We start from the raw sequence: 27,726 nt of genomic DNA, 5'->3' as shown, positions 1-27,726 counted from the left end.
TATAGCTCAAACAAGCTTTATTTACATGTGCACCATTTCTTTATAGAAACTAGATTACAATTCAAAATGGAGTACACAGGAAAAATACTCACAAACATCTAGTAGAGAAGCCATATGACTATAAGATAAAAGGTAATAGAGCAAAAGTAATAAGCAGAAGGAGTTGAGGGAGGAAGGCTACTAACAATGTGGTAAAATGTTGAAATAGTGGTATTTGCTGATTATCATGACGGGTTTAGGAAATAAAACCTGTATTGTTTGAGGATGCTCAACTGGTTGTAAATGGGAAAACTGGTGTCAGTCATCTGGAAAAACAAGAATTTTAAGGTGTTTATTTATTTTTCTAATGAAAGAGGTGTAAGAATACATGCAGGTTTTTGAGACACTAAAAATAGTGTCCCTGAATTTTTTTATTAAATTTGTGTGTGTGTGTGTGTGTTTTTTTTTTACAAGGATTAGATGTCTTGTATGGGCAGTTTACCAATTCATTGCATCCTGGATATCATTAGTTAAAACTGAGTTTAAGTTTGACAAAAGCTTTAGGGTGTGCAATCTTGGAGTGTAGCAGGTGTATCAAACATATGGCTAAAATTATGCTAAAACTGTGCATTTCATTTATTATATCAGTATTTTGTACTAGATTTTACTTTTTAGCTGCAGTAGGATAGATAAACACTTTAAATTACAGTGTTGCATGTTTAGTTTGCATCTAAACTTGTCTTGTCTTGTCAATGATGTTTGATGAATATTCCCGAATTACCAAATCTGCAAGCATATAATCAATGGATATGTCAAATAGATCATTTTGCTCTGCTTTTGTTTGAATACATTGTTGGTTATTAGAGCAGCTTTATTCATTCGTGAAATGCATGTTCTACACATGAACTCTGGAACAGTTAAATGCATACAGTAAAGTTTTGTTTGACACCCCTGCTATAAGCCATGTCTGTCCCAACTCCCCAGTTAACAGTTGCACTATTTTACACACTACATTTCATAAGTATAGCAGGATGTATACATATATATGCATTGCACATGATGCATATGTACATTTACATGCATGCATACATGGACTTATGCACTGAAAGGTAACCCTCTCCAAGGGACAGAAACACAGAACATTAGGATTTGTACATGATTTGTGATAATAGTTAATCATTAAATTGAGCACAAACAAACAAACAACAAAGAATCATAAAGTGACAAACCCCCCATAAAGACATCAAGAAACTGACAATAACACAGGATGGACTCCTGTTGCTCCATCTTCTTGCTTTAGAAGACTGTTGTTCATGTTCAGATGTCCGTAACACATTTATGAAACTGTGTACAGCCAGGTTGCAATTAATTCAAGCTGAGGCCCTGATGTTGTAATGGAGACCCCACTCTCCCCTGAGCAACAGTGATGCATTTTGCATACAGGGACAGAAAGTCCCCAAATTTCACTGTGTGTGTTTTGTAATTTTGGCTGCCAGCATCTCCTACATTTTCAAGTAATTTGGCAAATGTATAAAAGATAGCTTATTGTTTTTGCTCAGTAAAGAAGACTTCCAGAGGAAAGGCCCATCCATTATTAAATGCTGCCATGATGCTAATTGCTAATGCAAATCAATTATACTATGTCCTCATGGCCAGGGAAACAGACGGCCTTAATAATAGGACAGGGCTCAACACTGATCATTTAGCACCTGGTATGGCATGGAAATGTCCACGATGCAAGTTAATATTTACTTATTCATTACATTTGGCTACATTTATATGCAAGACGTCCAAACATTTGCTGGCTAAATAAGACGCTTCCACTTGCGAAATGGACTTCACCATTTTTGTTTTTTTTGTTTTGTACAGTTACAGACAGTACACACAAAGAATTACTCCTTATATGGTTACATTCAATCACAAAAATGTATTACTTCAGTATTATTATGAGGCAACTATATATCAGATTGGGAACTAACTACTGTATGGTAACAGTGAATTAAAAATGAAAGCAATTGTTGAAGTGCACCGTGTCAAGCTACATTGCTCCACCTGAGCTGTTATTTTCCAGGTTAACTCTCCACCTCTATATAAATCAATGACTACACAGTTAGTGCTTAGAGGATGACAGAAATAGCCAATCATTTAGCAAAAATGTTAGGGAAAACAGAGAGAGAGAGACCCCCACAGAGGAAACTATGTTTCAACAGGCAAAGGGAAAATTTTGAACATTTCATAATGTTGCATAATGATCTGCGAGTTCGCTGTTTGTTTCAGTTTTTTGTTATAGTCTCGGCCTGCTGAACTGAAGGTAAACATCATCAGCATGTTGTAGTCAGATGGACCTGTAAACAGGCATATCATCCAGTGCTTGCCGCAGACAGCAAACTTGGCAAAGGATACTTCAAGTCTGTTGGATGTTTTTTGTGCGGGATATTTGTTTGTAGTTGTTATTCTCTGCAGTTCTGAGCCTAGATAGAGATAAAGAAAAGCAATACTCTGTAATAAGAAATGTAATAAGAAAAACAAAACACATCCTGTACAGTATAAGGGGCCATTCAAACAAAATGTGATTTTGCATTCCATTGCACTGCTTTTCCATTGGTTTATGTAAACATGTGGTACACAGACAGCTTTGACTGATGTGTTTGTGTCTTGGGTCTTTGCAGCATCTCACGCATTACACAGCGTTCCAAAAAACACAGTGCTCAAGTTGAAAGAGGTTAAAAAAACAGTGTCTCTAGACCTTTTTTCCATTCCACAGTGCTGCATCCTGCCTTTTTAAACCCAAAAACTTTGTCCTGTTTGAATGGCCCCTATTAAAATTGTTGTTTCCTAATCAAACTGAAATTTGTTTGTCAAATAGAATTTTTGTTTCTCCATGACAAGGACAGCTACTGTATGACTGTATATTTTGGCCTACCTAAGTGACTGCCATCAGCCAGGCACCCAACTTTGATTGGATTGCTTCGTCCCGGTGAAGTTTCCCACAGGATTCAAACTAACAGCGTTTTGCACCAATGCATCAAAGTTAAAATCCAGTCCATCAGAGTCCATTAGCTCTGAGCGAATTATGGATTCCACATCGCAATCCAGACTGCCGTTAAACATGTCCAGGTCCAAGTCTGATGGAAAACGATCTGTTCCTGAGGGGTGACAGATCCCGACCCCGTTACTTCCATTCAGCCCAGAGTAAAGTGAAGTCTCTGTCATCAACATGGAGGGCTGTGGCTGGAGGTGCTGTTTTGCAGAGACTAAATTATTAGCATTGTTAGCTAGACTTTGCGCCCTGTTGTTGGAGAGGGAACGCAAAGAACCCTGGACATTGGAACCCTGTTGCTTGTTCTGCAGGTGACTGCTTCGCCCATTGAGGACAGAGCTGAAGGATGACATCATGGGATCATTACGCAGCATGAGACCATTGCGAAGACGGGAGTTTTGTGAGGTGACAGCAGCGCTGGCCTGTGATATGAGTGGGTCTGACTGTGTCATCATGACGTCACTATGACTGTGCATAACCAGAGAATCAGAATTCAGCAGCTCCTGAAGTGAGTTCCCGAAACCAGAAACACTTGAGAATGATGTTTGCTTGTTTTCCTGGATGGTCTGCATGGGTGTCTGACGTAGGACTACTGCTGAAGGCCCAAAAATGGTGTTACTGAATCCTCCGGTGTTGTTGCTCACAGTTTGGGATGAAGAAGAGCTTGGGGGTGATGTGGTGCTCTTGGAGCCAAAACTGAATGCAGAAGACCCTTGAACTGCCTGCACATGTGTGGCAATGTTGTCCAACAGATCGACCATTAGGTTGTCAGCCTCATTGAGATTCATTGTGCCAGTCAAGTCAGCTAGCCCTGGAAGTTCAGCGGGGCATGTTTTGGAGTTTGATGAGGACACTGAGGGAGGAGAAAGTCTGCTGGGGCTGGAGTACAGCATTGGAGACAGGGGTGGGCCATCTGGAACCTCATCAAGCTCTGGATTGGCCAAGATAGGTGACAGGCGTCCACTCAGGGTGCTAGCGTTGGAGTTAGTTCGTGATCGGAAGTCAGTCCAACAGGATTCCAATTCATCGCTGCTCCGTGAAGTGGGACTTCCTGGCCACTTGGACAGACCACTAGTAGACACGTTCTCCAGTGAACCCTCTTGGGCAGCCTGCAGTGCTGCCTTTTTCTTGGCTGCACGCCCACGTGCAGTCTTGGTATATTTGTTACCATTGTCCATAGAGACTGCACGTCGCCTTGGCGCTTTACCTCCCCGCCCCCCTTCAGGATTGATCATCCACCATGAGCTCTTTCCAGTCCCCTCATTCTGTACACGGATAAAACGGCTATGCAAGGACAGGTTATGACGAATGGAGTTCTAAAAAGAAGGCAGACAGAGAGCAGAGAAGATGTGGTTATTAATCATGCCATCACATGATTCAGGAAATAATCAACTGGTTAAAGTAAATGTTGTAATGATTAATTTTCAGGAGTTTTAGAACATAACATGTATCTTAGCGAGATCTAGATGTCCTGTGACTATCTATCTATCTATCTATCTATCTATCTATCTATCTATCTATCTATCTATCTATCTGCCATTTATGTAACATACAAGACACCAATGTGATGCTCCAACCTAATTTATGATATCTGAAGAACAGGTACTTTTCAGAACTAATGAATAGGAAACAAGTGGAAAATAGATGCCACTGTGTATTACACGTACAATGTGATCCCCAGAGGCTGAGAAAGCACAATGTGCTGTGTAACTATAGAAACTTGGCATAGGAAACATATTACAGCTGGTTACCTTGGCAGAACAGAGAGGTTTCATTTCTTTTCATTTCTTTTTTCCTTCAATAATGCAGAAGGATGCACTGGTATATATACATTATAAATGCAAAATATTTCAATTATCATCATGTTCTAAAATCTACTGTGCCTTTCTATTTATAACATCTATTTATAACTATCTGACATAAAGAGCTTAGTTCACATTGATGAGCACATTTCTCAATTGAACTACCGTCCTGTGATTCACAAGATGCGTGTTCAGCTATGAGCAGCAATACCATGGATACCGGTGTTTACAGTGCCAAGTTTCTCTAGAGATTAATGACATAATGTTTGTGTGTGTGAGGGAAAAGAGGCGGAAGGGTATGACTAAAACCACAATGGAGCAGCGTGTTGTGAATGAAGTCATTAAAACAGATTCATTTTCTTCCTCCGCTTGCTTGACAGCTCTAAACAAACTTGTGGCACTGACACCAATAACAAACTCACAGTACATGTTCTCCTTTCTTTCCATGCATATCTCTCTCATATTTTAACTGCTTCTTTAAACTTTTCCTTACTGCGTAATCCTGTTCTCAGGAGAGGACCTTAATAAGTGTTTATAGAGTGTTTCTGTGTGTGTTTTGATTGTCAGAGTATCGGTGTCTTTGTGGTTAACACTTTTCAGAGATATTTGTGCAGGAAGACCCCAGTTCAAACGTACAAACTTTAAGAAACACAAGTGCAGTGCACACACCCTGTAAACCCTATATTTATCCTCTCAGTCAGAAAACACATACACACACTTTCCTTAATCTGTAAAGCTCATCCTTTCAGCCTGAAACTAATGGGACAATATCAGTTTTCACCTGTTGTGTTTAAATTTAAGCCATTTTGTCTAAATGTCTAGTCAGTATGATGTGTATGATCTCTCTGCACACGTGTGTGTTGGGGAGGCTGTTAACTGAGCACCCAGCTGCATTCAGAGCCTCTCTGGAGCACAGAGACCTTTTTGTCCATCAGCAACATGTGGTAACAATCCATCAATGTCAGCAAACACGCAATGCACACACACGCAACCACGGCTTCGCTCACATTCTTCTTCTGAGAGATGTGTTTTAGTTATCTGGTGCTCTCTGTGAATGTTATTACGCTCTGACTGGTAATTTTTGTGATGTCAGGAAGCCAGTGACTATACAAACCTGTAACCAGCAGGCACTTGCACTCAAATCAACCAGATCAAAGCCACAGGGAAATAAACCTGCCAGTCCTTACAAACGAGTTAGACTGGAGAAAATGATATTGATTAAGAGGACATTTTAAATATTGAGACAATCTAACTGTAGCTCTGTCACTATTTTGATATTGATACCAGGGCTGGGCATAAAATAAATATAAATAAATAAATATTGTATACAATAAATGTTATAAAAATATAATGTTATAAGGTAATAAAAATGATATATTTTTTTTACCCTCTGACAATATTCATCATATATTTTAATATTATGTACTCCATTTTATACCTAAAAATACCATATTAGACTTCTGTGAAATGTTTTTTTCATTGTGATTTATTAAATCAGAGTTTTGAATCTATATGATTCACTTAAATGAATCAAAATAACTTTAACATGATTTTTGCTAATTAAGTTTAAAGGGTTACTCCACCCCAAAATTAATTGTTTTTCATTAATCACTTACCCCCATGTCGTTCCAAACCCGTAAAATCTCTGTTCATCTTCAGAACACAATTTAATATATTTTAGATGAAAACCTGGAGTCTTGAGACTGTCCCATAGACTGCCAAGTAAATAACAGTGTCAAAAATAACGACTTTATTCAATAAATCCTTTGTCAACGGTCTCCTCTGTGTCACTCCATATCACCGTGCTGCATATGCTCTTCAGTATCCTCCGCGCCACAAGGATGCGCTGTATTATTTAAAATCAAAGCTAAATACACGTAGAAACAGCACATCCTTGTGGCGTGGATTACACAGAAGAGCATTCGCAGCACAGTGATATGGAGTGACACAGAGGAGACCGTTGACAAAGTTTTTTCAAATTTATTGAATAAAGTTTTTTCGATTACAAAAAGTGTTCCCGTCGCTTCATATAACCCAGACTGCAGGTCTGATGGAGCAGATGGAGTATTATGACAACAACTTTTCATACCTTTTATGGACCTTGACACTGTTATTTATTTGGCAGTGAGTGGGACAGTCTCAAGCCTCCAAGTTTTCATCCAAAATATCTTAAATTGTGTTCAGAAGATGAACAGAGTTTTTACGGGTTTGGAACATGGCTAATGGGGGTTCGTGATTAATGAGAACATTTTCATTTTGGGGTGGAGAAACCCTTTAAATCAAGATGATAGCAAAACATTTGCCTTAACACTCACCAGATGTTCACAATATTACACAACATAATATATTGAAAAAATTATTCTGAACATATACTATTCTATATACTATATAAAATTTATACATGTGAAAGCAGATCCTTAAAAAGCTTGAAAGCCAGCGAAGAGCAACTAATCTCTTTCTCTTATTGGAGTTCATACACCATGCCACATAACAAAACACAATTCACATCTTCATGAGGACCCATAAAGTCCTTCCATAAAGTCCACCCTCTTTCCCCCTCATCACACACATACCCAGCATTATTTCCGCAGCAGAAGCACACACTTACTGCAGTAGCTCAAATTAGGGCCAATGTATGAATACTGGTTTGGCAGCTGAACATTTCACTGTGGTTGCCTTTCAATGACATACAGTGTGGAGGGCAGTGTGTGTGCGAGTGTGTACACAGAAGTTACATTTCCAGAAATCCGCAGAAATAGATCTTATTTCTTAGTAAACCTTAGAACTGGCTTTCTTAGTATTTGGTCCATGTGTGCTTTTATGTTTGTGACCAAAAGGAAAAGAAAACATTCAGAGTCCAGTGTTTATGGTTTTAGCATGGGTCAGAGCAGAGGACAGTTAGAAAAAGACAAAACAATTTTAAAAGAGTTTGTAAGGGAAGGTGTAAAGGGCACCTTAGCAATTTTGAAATAAATTGAAACCAATGTTAATTTTACACCATTTAGTTAATGTCTTTTTAGAAAATAAACCATATTTATGATTGATTCTTTGATGAATTGTAAACCGCATTTACTTGAAAAATCTCTTGTAACATTGAATGTTAATTTATATTATATACTATGTATATTATACACACACACACAGACATCGGGTCCAAGCACACTGACCCGCACCCTCCCACTCTCGCCTCATCCCATTCCCAGCTGCCTTGACTGCTGGAGAGTAGGAGAGAACATTCCATTCCATCCAACCAAAATGTGCGTTTTCCGGCCAGCACAGGACGTCTCTCCTTTTGTGTGTGTACATAATATTCCAAAGTGTGAGTGTGAAAGAGACTTTGTATATGAATTGACTGAAAACTGTAGTGGACTGCATGTGGAGTGGGGCTAGTTCTCTTGAAAGTACATTCTGTGTTTTCCGCTGTCATTCTTCTGTTCTTTCAGCGGTTCATACGTCCAATGCAACAATATAACAGTTTATAACACACAAATTAAAGTGATTGTGCAGGTCATGCATGACTAACCAGCTACAAACCATTACATAACTGCATGCAAATCTAAGGGAAAATGTATTCCTTTCCCTCCAGAGTTTTACACAGAACTAATTATTGGAGCAAATGTTTCCAAAACATGACCAGTACAAAGCATTTTAAGCATGTTTGACTACCCAAGCATGTGTGTGTTGTGTGCACATTGCATAATGTGCCATGTTCAAAGACCTCCCTGTTTATTCTAGGACTTTAGATCCAGAGGGTGGTGGCCTTCCCAGCCCACTCTGTTTAGCCAATCACATCATTCATATACAGGCACGCACAAACACACACCAGCTGTACAGCTGACCTCACTGTAGCACTGTCATCTGTGCTGTCCAACAAATGTACACAATCACTCCTAACTTCGATTTCCGCACATTTCGGCTTAGTATTTATAGCTTGCAAACATATAAATATTCCTAAAAAGACATGCTCACTCTGATTCAAGAACTTGACAACCACTATGATTAGCACGTCACAGCCATTAACATATTGAGACGTCTAAGTAATGTCACACCCGCCCTTCTTGTCATGTGGTTATGAATGACTGATAGAATTGTCTGGACCACATCTTAAGCTCAGCTGCTTCGGGTGATAGACTACACAAAGTCTAGAAATGTAAAAGAGTGAGAAAAAAATTTAAGTTGACTATCAAATCCATTAGAAATATGTACCTGGCCTTGGATTTGAAGTTCATCATCATAATAAACTCCTCATACATGCATAAAATACACAAATGCATGTGTGACGGTCCTTTCAATGCATGTCTATTGTGAACTTCGCTCTGCTGCTCAACTCACTTCTCCAAACTCTTGCTCCACACCCTCTTTGGCATCTCTCTTGGAATATGAAAGACCCACGACCGACTCAACAGATAAACAACACTGAACAGATATCAGCCACACATGATATTTTTAGCTCCAATTTGGAACACTATGTCCCTTGATGTCCTAGGTTAACCTGGCCAAATTGACAGAGCAGGGACTTATTTATTCATAAGTCTTCAGCAGACAGGTCTGCTAGTTTAAGCTAGATTTATTTTTCCAAATGTTATAACAGAGGGTGTTTTTTTTTTCTCTCTCAGTAAAGCAATAAAACTAGCTCTTATGGCTCCAACAAATCTGTTCTCAATCATTGCTGTATTTGGTTCTCACTTTATCGTGCCAGGGACCTGTTTGTCTAGCAAAATGCAAGCAGCATGTATTGAACAAGCAACATGTTTTTTGGAAGACTACAGCTGCGATATTTACCCCATTATAATGGCAGACAGAGCTTGTGAGATTTCAGTGAATAATTGGTTTTAAAGGTTTGCCTCTGTAAAGTTGTCACATGCACAGTATTGCGTGACACTGATGTGATGATTCACTGATGAATACGGGAAATGTAGAGTAATTTAACAAAGACCCATAATAGGACAGGTGTTCTTTTTATTCTAATAATATACTCATAATGAATTTGTTCATAGTGGCTGTTGTCGTCACATTGCTGTGGCTCTCTGGAGTTACTGAAAAACGTCTTTATCAGTGTTTGGCTCCATCTCTATGCGAATGTTTGTCGCTCTTATGCACATCTAGGCTGGATTTAAAAAAGCCCCTATTCTGCTTTATTTTTGTGGGTGTTTGTGTGTTTGGGAATGTGTATACATTGCGGCTTTTCTAGCTATGATCACAAAGATGCAGCTTGCTTAAGGGGCAAGCCTGTGTTTCATTTGGGTTTACAGTTTCATTGTATGACTACATGAATTTCATGATTTGGTGTTGAAGTGGATTGTTGTTTAAGACCGGGTAATTAGCAATCAAAGCTTATTAATGCCGTGTCCAAAATAACTCACTAATTCACTAATCATTGGGCACGCCTGTTTTACATTATTTAAACATGACTGAGACTAAAAAACATGGGGCAGTGCAAAAACAGAGCATGATGAGTCCTAAACAAGTCAAGATGACAAAGCCCTTATTAAAGGGGTGTTGTTACGCAGCATCGCAACCTGCACATAATTATAGAATTCTGTGCAGTCATAATATGATTATTGGCTGTTTAAATTAAATGTGACACATCCAATCAGATTTGATCTTTTGTTTTTATTTCATTATTTTATTTGTCATATTTTATTTATTCTTGATTTAATCTTGAGTAAAAAAATAATGTTTACTTTAGCAATTTAATAAATTGAAAATTAAATTAAATGACTAAAATAATTACAATTCTATATTTATAAAAAATAAATGACTACATCTTAGCGCATTATTTATATAAATAATGTATATAACTTTTAAAACTTTTTACTTCAGGATTGCCTTTACTTGATTAATTTTAATTATTAAGTGTTATTCCAGTTTGTTGCTTTGTATTTTGTGTTTTCATTTTCAGTGTTGTGCTTGCTTGTGTTGTAAAGTGCTTTGAGAAAGTAATTTTTGAGCAAATAATATATAACAAATACATTTATTATTATTATTATCAACTGTTTAGAAAATGAAATTGTTCACTCAGAACTCACTACAGAGTTGCCGGAATTTCAGCGATTTCAGATGCAGTTTTGGTGCTTTTTGAGGAAACATGGTTGCCCTGAGCTCAACTTTTAACCCAAAAAACATCATCAGAGGTACTATTAAAATTGACCCCCAGCCTTTATCTACTAACCAGTAGCTAAACTACTGCGTGTGCATCTGTGCCTGTGTGGAAATATTTGTGTAAAAACTTGCATTTTACTTTGCTGAGCTCAGCAGAGTATGGAAAGCCAGCACCCCACACACACGTTCCTGCAAACACTAGATAACAACAAAGCAGCATGTCTTTATCACACCTCTTCATACAACACTAGTGAATATCACTGTATGACGATCATTTACAGTAATGCCTGCACCACATGGACGTCTAATTCACGAGGGTCTCAACGGACCTAAAAAAGAGACAAAGAAAGAGGCATTACAGCAGAGAGTGTGTCACAGGGTTTTCTGCTGTACCAGCAATTCTCACCCCCTCCCCTAGTTCCTGCTGCCTTGACTTTTGGGCCGCATGATTTCCTGTTTCTGCTGATGTGTAACACACAAACAGATATACACTTGCTGTTTGCACATGCATGAGCACGCACATTGTATCACGCACAAATCTGGATACTAATGCTCGGACTTAAAAACAAACAAACACTTATTCTGTGATCAGGTGACCTACTTCCAAGTTATATCACAGATGCACACAGCCAGCAGCTGATAATCTCATGGGAGGTTTACTAAATATATAAATAATGTAGGAATCCACTCCTCTGGCTCTTATACCAGTTCGGTATTTTGCTGTGCTTGCACTTTTACAGCACACTGTTCTAGTTATGCATGCATTTGTTTGATGGAGATACAGTAGAGGGAAATGGAGAAGGACGATATCATTGATTGATGTGGCTTCGGATAAGGTGACAAGTTCATGTTCTCTGTGTACACTCTGCAGCCTGAAAAGTTCATCTTGATTGGTATAGTAAGTTGTTTTTCGTCATTAAAGTGAAAGTGCACCTAAAAATTAATTTAACCATTTTTTTCTATAGAGTACAATGAAAGGTATTGGTTATTGAAAAATCTATGGACCAAAATCAAATTTACACACAAAATATTTTCTTTTGTGCTCCACCGAAGATAGAAAGTCATACAGGTTTGGAACAACATAACGCTGAGTAAATGAAAATTAAATTTTAATTTATTTTCAAAAAGATTTACAAAAAAAGAAAAATTACTTAAAAATATAGTAAAAAAAATCATGTAACCATTTAATTAATCCTAATAAAATCTGTTTTATTCTATAGGTTGCCACAGGGGGGCCACCATGTTAATATCACATGACTGGCTTTTTATCTCAGAAACCCTATTTTATTGGGCACTTTTGCTTTCAGGATAAATGAATCATTGCTTGCTATAAATAAATCATTTTTACAATGCATCATTAACTAAAACATTTATGTCTGCATAATGCTGAATCCACACCACTATATTGGTGACTGCTATCTAGACCACCTTGACATAAACCAAAAATTGCTGATTATACATTTAACCTCCATAATATTAAAAAGAGCCAAGAGCGGTGCCTGCTAATGTCTTCCTTCAAAATAAACCAGACTGATTAGATGATTAAGGATGGGGTCACTTTGGCTGCGTACGTGTGTTTGGATAAATAGGAGATTACAGCTCTAAACATAGAAATATTGCGACGTGCAAGAATACGCATAACATCCACCTCTCCGCCTCTGTTTTTTTCCTTTACTCATTTGCTTTCTCATCTAGTATATGCTGTAACCAGAAAAGGCTGAAAGAAAAGCTTCTTTTTTTTTTTCCTCAAGCCAATCACACACTAGTTGAGTTTGGACAAAAACCCCAACAACAACTCGATAAACAAAAACAAACAAACAAGCGCATGTTTTCTTGTGCTCGGTCGGTGGCTGTGTGTCTGTGTCCCTTCTCTGTGTATCTGGCTTAGGAGGCTTGGTTCTGTCACTTATTCGCCCACCTCCCTTTCTTTCCTCATGTCTCTTTGTTCTGGTTTTCTGAAGCACACCAGGCTTAACCACATGCTCACTAATGCTGCAGCCTTCCCCATCATGATGACACATACTGAAACACACCACATGGACATGTGCTCTGAGCTGTCTGTCTATTGATTTTCCCCCTCCCCCTCCACACTTTCTCTTTCGCTCTCACACTTTCTTTTCACAGAGATATATGACAATCCCTTGCACTGTATTCAAGGGGTCAAGGTTTGCCTGGTTACCGTGCTCCACTTAACCCTGTCTGGTAGATGCTGTAGCTTCACAAGCTGCCTGCAAAGACCATTTCTACTCTGACAGCCATGTTAAAGCAGTCAAGTATTCTGACAGAATACATATATTTGATTATCTTTTTCCCTAAATGGGAATGCATATTGATAGCTCAGGTGTTCTAGAACTTCTTGGCAGCAGGTTGTCTACTGTAAATGTGTAAATAAACACAGTTTTACAGGTGTGGGTAATAAGAATAGGGTTTGACCTAGGAGTCATAACCACTTAGCTGTTGAGTGACATCAGGAGAACATCCTACAGACCTTTGCCCTTGACTTCATTACTATGTCGCAGGTCTGGTCTTGCTCTTAGACCTCACTTCCACAATCATCAAGAGCTTTTCTCCAACTATTTCCTATTCCAGACCTCATATACAGTATGTGCATTGGCCTTAAAAAGTATCTGGCCATTTATGTCATACTAAATATCACCTAGGGAACAGTCTGATCTAAATAACATTTTGTATTTTTTTTTATCTTACCCATACATATATTGTATGATCTGTTGACTGTGATATGCATGTGTTGTGTTAAAACATAGGTCTGAATTATGATGTCTAGGGGCTTGATTAACCCCTGAGATTCCAAGTCAAGCCACTTAGAAGACTGCTTAAGGTAAATATAGCTTATTACGGACTGGAACGCATATCTCCATGGCAGTGGTATCTCAGCAGAATCTTAAAGGCTGTTAGTTAAGTCCTCAATAATAGATCAGTCTCACAAGTAGGCCATTTGGTATTTTTCCCCTCCTCCTCTCCTTTTCCTCTCCTTTCTCCCTTCTGCCATTTTGACTGGCTGACTCTTGTAAAGGGCTTTTCTCTAGTGGAACCCAGAACAAAAAGCCTTCCAGTAACAACTCATCTACTGTGCTGAACTTTCTGGCACGGCTCCAACGCATTCACACACACACTCTCCGGCAAATTGGACTCCCTCCAGAATCATGAAACACGCACACTCATAGTTGAACTGGGCCTCTCTCTGGAATTAGAAAAAAAAGCTTTGGAACCCCATATAATCAAGACATACGTGAGTGAGCACATAGCACTGGTCCACTACAGAACACTGATACACAAGCAGGGTGCCAATCCAAAAGGCTCAATCTCACCATGAAACCACTTTTGAAAGAGGTCTACGCAGTAATCCCTCCAAAAACGTAGAGAAAGGGGGGTAGGAGGAGCAAGAAGTGCTGTTCTTCAGTTGAGGACTGAAGCTCTAATACAACTTGAAAAACCTGAATAGCAGCTCTCCTTCTGACATATACTGTACATGTACACCCACACCCACACACACACACGCACACACACTTTTACTCAACTATCCTCCCTGAAAAATAAAAATACCTATATTTATTAAATGTCCTGAATGGCTTTAAACTGACCTCTGACCAAAATGACATAATCGAAGCAGTGCACAGTTGTTACAAGCCTGCTCATGCATATGTCTTTAAAAATAGCAAATGCATTCACCCACTCAGTGACTTAGGCAATCATTTGCTGATTTAAATAGTCATCAGAAATGGAAGTAAGGTTATGCTCTATTTTTATTTGCAGAAATACAGAAGTAGCAGTCAGATCACGAGCTGAAAACCCTACAGAGGTGTGCAGGATGTTTAACTCTTCACCCATCTGCTTACAGAGTCCAAAATAACTGAATAATGAGTGTGTGCTTTTAAGGTGTGGCTGTCAGCTGATGCTTTTTTTTAACTCTCTACTTGTGTTTCAAGGTGTCAACGAAACTCCCGTGTAAACACTGGATTTTCTGACACAAAGGTTAGAAGGTTCTGACTGCTGTTTAAAACAAATAAAAACTAGATGGATGGATGGATGTCTAGGACAGGCAGACAGACAAAAGACAGCTAGATTCTGTATTCAGTAAGGCAAGGTAGTCTGTATATAGTGTGTAAAAAGTAATCATATATTTCAGCTAAAAGCGTGTGTCTAGACAGACTGCTGAGCTTTATATGTGGGCTGTATGAAATCTGGGTAAGGACTTGTGCATTCAGTCTGCCCAACAACAGTGATTCATAATTCAGTGAAGTTTGGATTGTGCCCACCAGGCTTTTAGTAATTTTGTATTTGGGTATGTGCGCATGTTAAGTGTGTGCGAGCTGGTTCACTGTAAAATGCGCAGACAGAGACACTCATGAGTCTCTTTGTCAGACCCTCTCACCATCTCTCTGTCTAGACATCCAGCGTCTGGAGATACGAGAGAGTTGATGTTTTCGCCTGTGCCAGGTTGCCTAGCACATGTGTGTGTGTGTGTGTGTGTGTGTGTGTGCAGTGAGAGCTTTTTAGATGGGATAGTTATTCACTGTGGGTAAGCTTAGCAGCTCAACAGACTTTCTGTGCTTTTTGTAGCACGCCTAAGAGACTCAAACTAAATTCCTGGACGTGCCAGAGGGAAGTGCTTTAGAAGTGCATGGGGCACTTTCAGGGCACAGTTGTTAAAGACAAATTCAGAAGTTTAGTTTTGGACAACACTCAAAACCTGCTTCTCCCCTCATTCCCGGGCATCGCTCTCATTTTCACTGTAAATCCACTTCCTTCAAAAACACCACAGCTTTCCAAGGTCTGTTTAGGTAGCCAGTGGTACATCTAATTAAAATAAGAGCAGGAACCACTAAATGAGACATTGATGCTTGCATCCTTGTGTATTTTTAGTTGGTTCAGAGGTTGTGTCATAGTAATCAGCAATTGTTGACGTCTTCTATTGAAACAATATTCATTTTACAGGATTAAAAGAGTATCTGTGGCCACGGAATGCAAATCAGTTTGGCGTTACATTCAGAAAACTTGTTCCAAATGTTTGTCACCAATCTGAGACTAAACACTAATGCGTTTAGTGTCGTTAATGCGCATACTGCATAGAAGAGGACTCACGGTCTACTCCTCCCTCTGTCCTCTCCTTCACTCCCTCCCTCTCCGCCCTTTTCTCTAACGCTGAAAAAGAGAGCTGGAGGACTGCCAGAGTACGCGACTGCACAGTACACACATGCACACACACTGCAGCACAGCCACACACTGGCCTACATCTACTTCCACTGTGCTGATTGAGTGCCCCACTGAACTTCTCCAGCCAATCGCAGATGGGGAGGAGTGCAAGTCAGCCAATAACAAAGCAAAAGAGTTAAAGCAAAAAAAAAAATCAATCTGCTCACCAAGAATGGAAATTATATGTGGTAATGACGGGGCACCTGACTGATGTCAAATTTGCCTAAGAAGAAACCTCAGTGGACCATGAAGAGGGTAGTGTTGGCCAATCAAATATACACTCTACCTTAACACACACACAAAGAAACATGAACTCCTGGATAAACTTACATGCAGCCGCAAACATTCAACAAAACACTAAAACAGGGTCATCAGGAGGTCATATAAAAGAGCAATGATTCCCACCCAAAGGGCTACTTGAAAAGGTACATGAAAATAAAAAAAAATATTTTAAATATTTACATTTATATTATTGAAAAATATATATTTTTATTATTTTTTAAGTATATTTTATAAATGTAAATAATAATGTTGATCAATCAGATGATTAGATTAAAAAGCAAATAAATGAATAAATATCTTGTGTGCAAGATTATGAACTGAAGTGAATGACACTATTGTGAGATATTATTACTGTAAAATTTGTAATTTATTCCTGTAATGACATTTCAGAATCAATACTCCAGTGTTCAGTGTCACATGACCCTTCAGAAATCATTCTAATGTGTTAATAAAACGTATTATTGTAAAAGTTGAAAACAAATTTTTGTGGAAGCCATGTATTATATTCTGTTCAGGATTCTTTGATTAATATAAAGTTTAAAATAACAGAGCTTATTTGAAAATTGAAGTATTTTGTAATAATGTAAAAGTCTAAAGTATATTTAAAAAATAAACATATTATATAAAACCAATTATAAAATATAAAATTTTGGTTATGTATTCTTAAAGGATACGCATAAAAGACTCATGCTGGTCAGCAACTGGTAGAAAATCAAAGCTCTTTCTTCATCCTTATATTTATCTTGGCTGTTTTGACCAAGCTTTACTCTTCCCCTGACTGTCTCCACCTTTTTTCCTTTTTCGTGGTGTAATTCCTCTCTGCATTAAGCAATCTGGTGTGATGCATGGTGTGATAGTGAAGCTGATGTAACCACACAGCAGATTACACTATGATCCTTAGTTTAATCTCCACTCGCTCCCTGTACGCACACACTGTATGTGTACATACACACATTGCACACTAAGTCAGCTCATATGACCAGCCACCTGATTAAGCCTCAAGTTTAGAGACTAATCCACACACTGCACATCACACCACTGAGAAATTGTCTTTACTACGCATACTGTATACAATATGCCTATAAAAACAACAAGTCAAAATAACTATAATGTATTAACCAGAGGTTGAAAGCGTATTCAGACGAACACTACAACTCAGCATAACACTGCATGTCAGAAATCCTGGTTGTTCCAAGCCTTTTGTGTTCTCCTGGAAAATCATTGGATCCCACTGCACAGCTGCAGGAAGAGGGGAAAAAATAGAAGGGAGCAAATAGCTGGGTGGAAGAAAAGGAAAAGTAAAACAAACAGGGGGGAAGAAGTGCGGAGAGGAGAGACAGGAAAGGCACACTAACCCATATTTACCCAAGCAGCACTGCGAGGGAAGAAAATCTGTGGGGAAAGGCAACGACTTTAGATCAACCACTCAGACCAATAATGCACACACTATCATGTGTGGCACTCATATTGCAAACGCTAACACACATCAGCGTCATATTCTCACTCGCATATGTGCAAATCAATCGGTCTAAAAGCCCTTTCAGTCGACAGCTGATGTCATTCCCAGCTAGATCATCAGCAATCCTTTCCCACTGGACCAATCTCTATCTATCCGTCTGTCTCTACTTCTCTGTTTGCTTTCTCTTTCTTCTGATGTAGCTTTATTGGAAAAAGTGCACAATGTGGGTAGTGTACGACTTCACATGAATTAAAAATCATTTCAGTGTTGTTTTTTCCAAGATTGTAAGATATTGTACTTCACTTTACAAATACCAAACCTATACAAAACCCACTGCTTTTTACACTACAACACCACAGCGACCAGTTTTACTGCATCCAATACCACAATCAGTGGTAAATAAACACACAACATTCAGTGAGAAGCAAACAGAAACCACGTATATGAGCAACTGTATATCCTCTACAATGCCAGTGTTTCAGCCGGCTAAGATCTCTTCATACAGTGTTGTATAATGAGCTGTTTGTATTCAAACAATGTTGATACTGTATGTTTCCCTCAAGGTCTATACACAACACAGGAGAGTGCAACCTCGCACCCCCACCCACCCCTTCACAGTAATCTGAGAGAAAGAGAAGGAGGCAAACTTAGATTTAAAAAAAAAAAGAGAAGGAAAAGAGAGAAGGCGAGGGGCCCCTTTTTCTGGTACCCCATGTAACCCCTTATTGGGCCTCTACACAGAGAGAAATAAAAAACAGAAACAGAAAGTTTAGTGGTAAACCTTTCATTGATAATAATAAAAATTGTGTAAATAAATACACACACACACACACTCACACATTACTACATATGGTCACTCATGCGCACATGCTTTCATCCACCCATAAAAGAAAAACATATCTTTAAAGCATAAGAGCAAGGAAACACATACTGTTCCCAGAAAAGGGATGTGTGTGTATGTCTGTGTCCATTTGCTTGTGTGCATGTCAAAGCATCAACACTCCCTGCGGGAATGAGAGAAACATTGAGAAACAGACTCAGGGCCTCTTAACTACTCCTTAAAAACAAAGGGGGTGTCGTAAAGGGTATATGGATATACTGCTCTGTGAACCCTGCATGCTTGGTTTGCAGGATTCAGAGAGCATGACTGTTTGCGAGTGCAATCAATGAGGAGCATGTTTGCTCATTAAACCCTGTGACCCTCAATGCCATTCAAGCAAACTATTACTGTACAGTTTTTGGAAAGAAGTCTCTTAAGCTCACCAAGGCTGCATATATTTGATCAAAAATATAGTGAAAATAGCAAAACCGTGAAATATTGTTACAATTTAAAATAATAGTTGCCTAGTTTAATATATTTTAAAATGGAATTTAATATGCCAAAAATGTATTTTCAGTGTTGCAATATGCTGATTTGGTAATCAAGACAACTTTCTTCTTATTGTCTTGTCATCAAAGTTGAAAACAGCTGTCCTGCTTAATATTTTTGTGGAAAAAATGCTAGATTTTTTTCAGCAATTTTTTTATGAATAGCAAGTTCTCGAAAACAGCATTTATTTGTCTTTACCTTGACTGTGTTTGATCAATTACTGAATTATTAATAATTGAAGCATTTGTTTTAAAAAATCTTGCTGTCAAACTTTTGAAAGATAGTGTAGCAACTTCTTTAATCAAATCATACATTACTTTACATTAAGTTTATTAGTACTGTGCATTTTTGTGCCAAGAACAACATTATTTTGTTTGACCATTTATCACCCGATCAACAAATTTAACCACTTTGTTGCTGCTGTGCTTAGAAAGAAAAGGTTCAACCAAATATGAAAATTTTGTAATCATTTATTTACCCTCAAGTCAATAACATTTATAGTGTGTTGGACCTGCTGTAGACTAACTAGGTTAAATCTTACAATGTTTTTTTTTTTATGGAGAGGGATTGACTGGCGCATATGCAAAGACAGAGAATGATCTTTTCTAAGCATGTGCAATGCAAAAGAAGAACAAATGAGAGACAGACAAATACAGACAAACAGTGAGAGCAACGTGTCAGTGATGGCATTCTGACTAATACGTACATGAGATACCCAGGAGCTGTAGAGCGATTTCATGCCCCCATAAACACCGCAGCACAAATAGTATAGAGAGAGGGATGGGGGAGGAGGCCAAACAAAGGTAAATGGAACAAAACTTAGCAAATCTAACTAAAAAAATGCAGGGAGTGTTAGAGATTAGAGCAGCTGCCTTCAAATTTGTGCCAAAAGGCATGTGCCGCATTACTTTAACCCAAAATGTTCCTGATATACTGCTTCCTCACTCTGACTGAGCTGGCTGATAACAAACTGCTGATGTGTCCAGCAGCTGGAACCGTTGCAAGGCTTTACTGCTAAGTCAGCGCTTCGGCCCCATTCAGCTTGATCCACTGGCCTCCACTGACATCCATATCCCAAGAGCTGACCCCGGGGCAGGTTAAAGACAGGTGTGTAAACACTGAAGGTGCAGTGAAAAGAGATAAGCCTCTGCTGATAGTGTGCAAGGCAATGGACTCTTAAACCAGATAACAGCCATGTGCCGATGACCTCACCACCTGCAGAACGTCTGATTGGCCTGTTACTTAGAACACACTGTATTGATAAGAGGTGCTGGTCTGGCACAGTGTCACAAACTGTACTCTTATGACATCAGTTCATGGAAAAGACTTTGACTTTAAGAGAACTTCAGATTGAGAAACATTCCTGCACAGTTTAGCTCCAACCCCAATTAAAAAACAGCTGTTTTCTATTTTAAGATATTTTAAAATGTCATTTATTTCTGTGATTGTATGGTAATGCTGGATTTTCAGGAGCCATTACTCCAGTCTGCTCAGAATGTCATAGTACAGACAAGCAATCAAGGGAGATATTTCTCTAAATGTGTTTTTAAAAATCAAGCTTTTTTTGCACTCAGTTTTCAAAATAACTTTTTAAGTAAAAATGCAGCAAAGCGTGACACAATCACAGTCAATCAAAAATCATTTGAGGTTTAATATACTATGCAGTATAGTTTGGGACAAATGAGATTTCACAGTGGATGCTACCCTGTGATTTTTGCAGCTACAGGATAAAATGTGAAGATAAATGAAATCGTTCAACTTGGCATCTGATCAAACCTGTAGCTCTGTAAAGTTTCCTAGACTTTTGACTAAGTGTCAGGCATCTACTTGTCAGATACACAAGCCAACATAAATTTGACTACCAAATGTCCATGTGGCCTCTGGTGTTATGTCACAGAAAATAAATTTGCTTAGTCAAGGAGAATAGAAAGCCTTACATCATCACAGACCCATATTTAGACACCTGCTCCACAATCGACTCAATCTACCATAATCTGGGTTAATCAATCCAATCTTTTGTCTAATCAATTGTCGACATGCGAATACCCACGCCAAATCAGACCCTCTGCGTCACCACAACCAAGCTAATAACCGCCAATCCTGTCTGACAGTGTTTCTGTGTTATCTCTCAAAGGGCTGATGACTGAGATTGTCGCTGAGTATGTATTTCCCTAAAACTGTCATTTCCTTCTGTTCACTGCAATAATCACTCTCTACAAAGCCACATCTCTTTTCATTACTGCTGACTTTGTCAAAAACAGCCTTATACTGCTTGATATTGCAAACTTGTATTTTTTATATTATTTTAATGATAATTTATCATTTGAATTATCATAATTAGAAACACACTGGTTTGTAAAACAAAAAGTTTTATTACACGCCTTTGTTCAATTAAATTGATAGAAAATAGCTTACTTCCGTGTTGCAACATAAGGTGGATGCTTTACTGTAACGATAGCAGAACACATGTGACCCCAGTGACCCTCACTTCAAGACCTCTCATGCATCTTAACATGACCAGGCATGTATAAAAGCACAAAACATCAACATTAAGACATGCCACACATGTACATGAATTAACAGTCATAGCCACTGCAATATCTGCTCACACCTCCCACACATTTTCTCAGCACTTTTAAAGTCTTTAAAGTTAGCATGAAATGGAAATTTGCCCTACAGCACCTATTTTTCTCAATTAATATTAGATCTCATTGTGAGATGTTTCATTTATTTATTTATTGTTTAGCAACATATGCAGGACTTCTCCAATTATTTGATCCACTCAAACCCGTTCTGACAAGCTTGCATTCACCTGCCTCTATCCACACCACAAAATCCAATCAACAACAGATGGATAAAAGCACATGTATAAAACTTCCCATTCTACAATTTTTCATTTTTGATAATACATTACTCTCTGATGTACATCACAATATGGAAGAAAAGATCAGTCGCTACAGATATTATGTACATGTATATAAATTTATTATGTGCATAATAAACATATGTTGTATTTGTTTACCCCTCCCTCTTGACAATAAACAGATTACAGGGAAAATCTTAAGTAGCGCACCTACATCCTGGAACTTTGCAGAGTGAAATTCGCAGAATACAGGCCCTCTGGAGGGTGACTGGAACGCTTTCATCACTGTGACTGAAGGATTTCTATTGGGCCTAGTTTGGCAGCTCAGCATATTAAGTGTTCCAGGAACAATTATGGTGCAACGCAATATAGTAGTAGCTTGTTCTTTTTAAGTTACATAATCTGATTATATTTCAGATGTGAGATAAACAGCAGGGTTACGCAAGGTAATAACATAGCAAAGAGGATAGAGACGAGTGTGTGTGGGGGACACAAGATTAAAAGCAGATTAAAAGCAGTGAGCAGGCAAACGGCATGTGTGTGTGAGAGAGACCCTCAAGAGATATCTCTTAAAACTTTATAAAATTACCCAAATGAATGCTTGAAGCACTGAATAATTTAAAGGCTGAATTTTAAGAGTAAAGTACCTCATTTGGCACAAGAGGAATGATCTGTATCTGCTGGAGTTCATTGTGAAAGAAAACGATAAATCAATAAAATCTCATCACTTGTACACCTGCATAAGAAACCTTTTCAAAAACATTTAATTCTTCACAATCACATTTAGTCCGACCGTATAGCCAGATCATTAAATAAAGACACAGTCTTTTCCAGTAACATTTAGTCCAGAGAGTAGGAGAAGGGTGCTGTAATGTGCTATAACAGTCTCTCTCTCTCTCTCTCTCTCTCTCTCTCTCTCTCTCTCCTGCAGAGTCACACCAGTTTGTTCAACAGAAACAAAGGAATGTCTTTATGAGATCACATTTCATCCAAACCCTCAGCAGAGAGGACCAGTGACCCGGTGCCATAGTGATGCAGCTTATCATTTTTGCACCTGTACTTGGTCGTTGTCTGGATAAGACATCTTAGACCTACTTTTTTTTCTTAATTTAACTCCTTTTCTATTCTTAATTAACAAGGAAACTGGCCTCTCTTGCAGGTTTTACAAACATTTTACTGTAAAATGCAAATATTGAGAGGGTTGTGGTGGGTCTCAATACTAAATGTTTTCATCCTTCAAGAATCTTTTTTCAAGTATAAAGCATCTATCCATCAATACAGGGTTTAAGTGAAGTAGTTTTTTATCGAAATGTTGAGATATTCTGAGGTTATGTTAATACCAGCACCTACACTCCGTACACACAGATCTGCTCCGAGTTGTAAGACGTTTGCTGGAATGTGTGTCATATTTAGAGCTCAAGGTAACGCATGAGCAAAGATCAGTGGGACATGTTTAGACATTTATCCACATATCAGAAATGGCAGCAGGCACTACTGGTTCTGATAGAGACCAGGGGGAGGTGTGTTTATTTGTGTAAACTCATGCTAGAATTGAAGTTATAGTATTTGATCATAAAACATGTTTGACTGACAGGTAATGTTTTGCATAGCAGTTTGAGAAACATGATCATGCTCATGCACTCTCCTGAATGTTAGATGAGTCGGTGTGCAAACAGTTCCACGCTGAGCTGGATTCCACATAGTTTGCCGTTGCCACAGACCTGGCATTAACTCTCCTTTTACTATTATAATTCATGGCTATTTATGGCCAATGGGACAGGCAAGTGGGGCCTCATACCGCAAACTCAGTCCTTGACCTTACACCCACAACCCCACCATTTACCCCCTCCCCCAACCTGCCCTGGCTCTGTAAGTGAAAGGCCCATATGTCTTGTGCTGGCTTTGCCCATGGCCATGACATTCCCTTTGAAAGCAGTCCTGCCTGGTGACTGCTAAGAAGAAGCTTGTGCCATTTTGAGTTGTTATGCAATTCCTAATGCCATTCAACACCTACATAAACAGTCTGGGCAGCTAGAGCAGGTACATTTCTCGTGCCAAGTTTTATGTAAGCCATGCTGCATAGATATGAACATAAAGACATTTAGATACATAGGCTTGGGTCTGATGATATAGTATTTAAGGCTTTTAAGAATTATCACAAGACAAAGTCCGTTTAAACTAACTTGAGCAAATAGTTTTGTCAAAAATGTTCCATACTGATCATGGCTAATTTGCTGTTTATTTTTATGCTGGCATCCAAATAGTTTGTTTATAGGAGATGTCACTGAGTTTGCTGCACCGCTGAGTCATGCGCACGTGAACCCTCGAAACCTTTCCAGTTCTCTGTGCGTGAGTAAGCGTGGCAAAACATGCCAGAACATGTGTTTCTTGTTGTGATACAGAATGAAAATGCTGCACGGAACAAAACAGACACTTGCCCACCTTATGACACGCATTATCTAGCACAGTGGACCTCAGCCTTGTTCCTGAAGGGGCCCTCCAACAGAACACATGTTGGATGTCTGCTTAAAGTGAAAGTTTGCCCAAAAATTACTTCCCCTCATGTCATTCCAAACCTGTATGACTTTCTTTCTTCTGTAAAACATGGAAAAAAAAATTCTGATGAATGTAGTCAACCAAATAGTTTGGGGTCCCATTGGCTTCCATAATATGGACAAAAATAAATGCTATGGGAGTCCATGGGACCCAAATCTGTTTGGTTACCAACATTCTGCAAAATATCTTATTTTTTGTTCCAAAGAGGAAAGAAAGTCATACAGGCTTGGAATGACATGAGGGTGAATAAATGATGACAGAATATCCCTTCATATATGATGAAACTGATCATTAGAAGAGACATCTAAAAATGTGTAGTATGTGTGGTGGCCTTCGGGACACAGTTGGGTAGTGGAGCGCTTACCTTCCAACCAGCGGAACTGTTGCTGTCACCTTTGTCTTTAAAGTATGGGACGCTTCTGACCATCCAGTCGTAGATCTGGGACAGTGTCAGTCTCTTGTCTGGGGTGCTCTCTATGGCTTTTGTGATAAGGTCTGCGTAGGACAGGTTGCCCCATGCGTTCCTCCTTGAAGATGACTTCCGGGGAGTTTGCTGTTGGCTGCTCTGACCGCTTGTCCCTGGACTCGCCGTGGTTGCAGAAGTGGGCTGAGAAGAAAGTGGGGAGCCTGTGTTCTCCTGACCGCTAGTGGGATGCAATTCCTCAGTCAAGCTTGGGCTCCCATTGTCCTCTCTTTCATCCACACTGTTGGCACTGATTGCCATAGCATTGTCATCCTCATCATCATCTTCCTCTGGGATTATATCTGTGTCGTGGGAAGCAGGCTTTGCCGAGCTGGACTCTGGCAGAGGCCAAGTGCATGATCTCGGCCGTTTCTGTGGCTCAAAATCTGGATCGATGGCTACCTCCAGAGAGGACAGTGGCTCCAGGCTCATCTCTGCCATTGCCTCTACCAGCCTTCTCTGACGCTCCTCTGTACTGTCTTGATCAATGATAAACAGGCAGTGGGAAGCGGTCACAGTCGCATTCCATGAATGCACCTAAATATCTAAATGGTGTTTAAATGCTTCTTGAGCGACTAGTGCAAATCTTAATGGTAATTGATACCCCTCCCTGTGTTTCAGAAAGACAAAAAAAATTGCAAATTATGAACAACTGTGCATTATATATGTATATGTACACACACATACACATTACATCATAGAAAGCCAGACAAAGAATATGCACTTTAAATGTAATATTTTGCCATCCAAATTTTAAGCTACAATAAAAAAAAAAAACATTAAAGGTTTAATCAAAACTATCGTTTTCGAGGTGTGAAATCAGTGAAAATTAAAGGCTTCTGGAAATGCGGTTTGCGCGCGCACGCGTATGCGTTGGTACGCGCAACACTCACGTGAAGGTATAAACAAAGATTAGCGTGTGTACTGTACGAAAAGTGCCCCGCTTTCATTGATGGCACATATTGCTCGCTACACTTTCATAATGACACACTCGGATTATTTGTATTCCAGTTGAAATGACCGCACGAATGAGAAATAAAATCACTGTTATTGTGAAGGTGAAGAATTTAGGGCTTAAATATATAATTGCCATTCCATAACAGTATTAAGTATCATTCAGTATTAATAATAGTATAGCTGGTTGGATTCAGAGGAACAGCGTGCATACAGTGTGGACCAACAAACGAAACATTTTAAACATCTGTAATGTTTAAAATGAACTGATATATCCATCGTTTTCAAAGCCGAATTAGCAAAACGGTGATATTTCAAAGACATTAATTAATTACTTCTTACGATGTATTTGCTCACACTGCGCACGTAAATCGCAACTGTCCGCCAAAATTTCGTGACAGCACAACTATTGTACCCAATGTAAATAAATCCATTAGCCTACATTAATATGAGCTCATGCATGAGTATACATTATAATAATAGAATGCAAAATGCAATACCTCAACACCCGTTTCTCTTCTCTGTGTCGCACTCCACTCACTTGGTGCACTGACTCAAGCGCACTTCGCCAGTAGCCACGGACAAAGCGCCACAACGTCACTGCACACAATCATCACAAGCAGCAAGTCGCTGTAGTTACAAAAGAATTGAATTGTCAGAACCAAGGAACATTCAGCGGGCTACAATCAAAACTCCGTTATGTCAGATCAAGACCCCTACAATAGCGAGGACAGAACTACGCGTGCTCATACACCGTTCTGATCGTTTTGTGCTGTTTGCCAGTTTGACCCAATGTCTCTTAGAATTCCGATGACTCTTTAACAATTAAAGGTAACGCTAGAGACGCAACTATCGCTTAATAACTATGCCTTATTTGAGCGCGCACCTGTGCATCTTTGTCACGAACTGTACACTGGAAAAAAAAAAAAAATCCCATCCAGAAAGCCCCTTCTCTCTCTGCACCTAACTATCTAAAGGCACAGGAGGACTATCTACTCTAATCGTCTGTCAGCACTCAAGCCAGCTCAATTTAGGACCGAGTGACTGCAGAAGGGCGAGAAGAGGAACGCAGCCTCTAGCGCTGACAGGGACCTGCCCACTAGATTCCGCGCATGGGATCGCCTCTTAAAGGGCCAGTGCTCCCCATCACAGCTGCCAACAGGCGAGAGGACATGTTCAAACAAGTCACTCCAGGCACTGAGAGCCCATATCAGTTGATTGGTTTTCCAAATATAGATACAGTTTGAGAAATTGTAGTTAAGACATGCAGACAACATTATTTATCTGGGCACATTATCTGGAATGTGTTGTAGATTAGAGACTACACTTTCAGGTAACACAAGTAGCCAGAATTAGATAGTAGCACAGTATTGAGGGAGTTAGTGTGACAAATTTAGTTATAATCAGATGCCTGATAAGTAATATCTTAAAGGAACAGTTTAAGTGCACAAAGTTTTATTTTCTTGAAAACATGTTCGAAGCATGTCCTTATGGTGGTTTGAAATGAAAATTCACCCAATTTACTATGAAAGTAGCCCATGTTTTACTGGTAAGCATTTTTTTTTGAAGGCAAATAATTGTGTTATTTTTTATTTATTTTTTTGTGAAGAACAGCCTAAAAGTGAAGTCATGAAATTGTCCTC

General features: G+C 39.0%; 1 protein-coding gene across 1 annotated transcript; it reads right to left on the bottom strand.

The window, feature by feature from the left end:
- LOC113063093 (forkhead box protein O3-like) lies at positions 1-27,164 on the bottom strand. Its single transcript, XM_026233260.1, has 5 exons — positions 26,970-27,164; positions 26,584-26,713; positions 25,031-25,739; positions 2,903-4,335; positions 1-2,450 (listed from the first exon to the last, which is right to left on the bottom strand). The coding sequence occupies exons 3-4, from the start codon at positions 25,568-25,570 to the stop codon at positions 2,917-2,919; spliced, it is 1,959 nt and encodes a 652-aa protein (XP_026089045.1). The 5' UTR covers positions 25,571-25,739; positions 26,584-26,713; positions 26,970-27,164; the 3' UTR covers positions 1-2,450; positions 2,903-2,916.
- Between the last annotated feature and the right edge of the window lie 562 nt (positions 27,165-27,726).

Source organism: Carassius auratus, chromosome 45 (assembly GCF_003368295.1).
Source record: "Carassius auratus strain Wakin chromosome 45, ASM336829v1, whole genome shotgun sequence".
Lineage (NCBI taxonomy): Eukaryota > Metazoa > Chordata > Actinopteri > Cypriniformes > Cyprinidae > Carassius > Carassius auratus.
Note: the sequence above shows the minus strand (reverse complement) of the source record. Positions and strands in the feature narration are given on the sequence as shown.

What these genes read in the sequence shown, in the direction of transcription:
- LOC113063093 (XM_026233260.1), bottom strand. Translation starts at nt 25,570, where the DNA reads ATGGCAGAGATGAGCCTGGAGCCACTGTCCTCTCTGGAGGTAGCCATC. An exon ending in ACAGTTCCGCTGGTTGGAAG is followed by an intron (nt 4,336 to 25,030) that starts GTAAGCGCTCCA and finishes CCTTCTTTTTAG; the next exon opens with AACTCCATTCGTCATAACCT.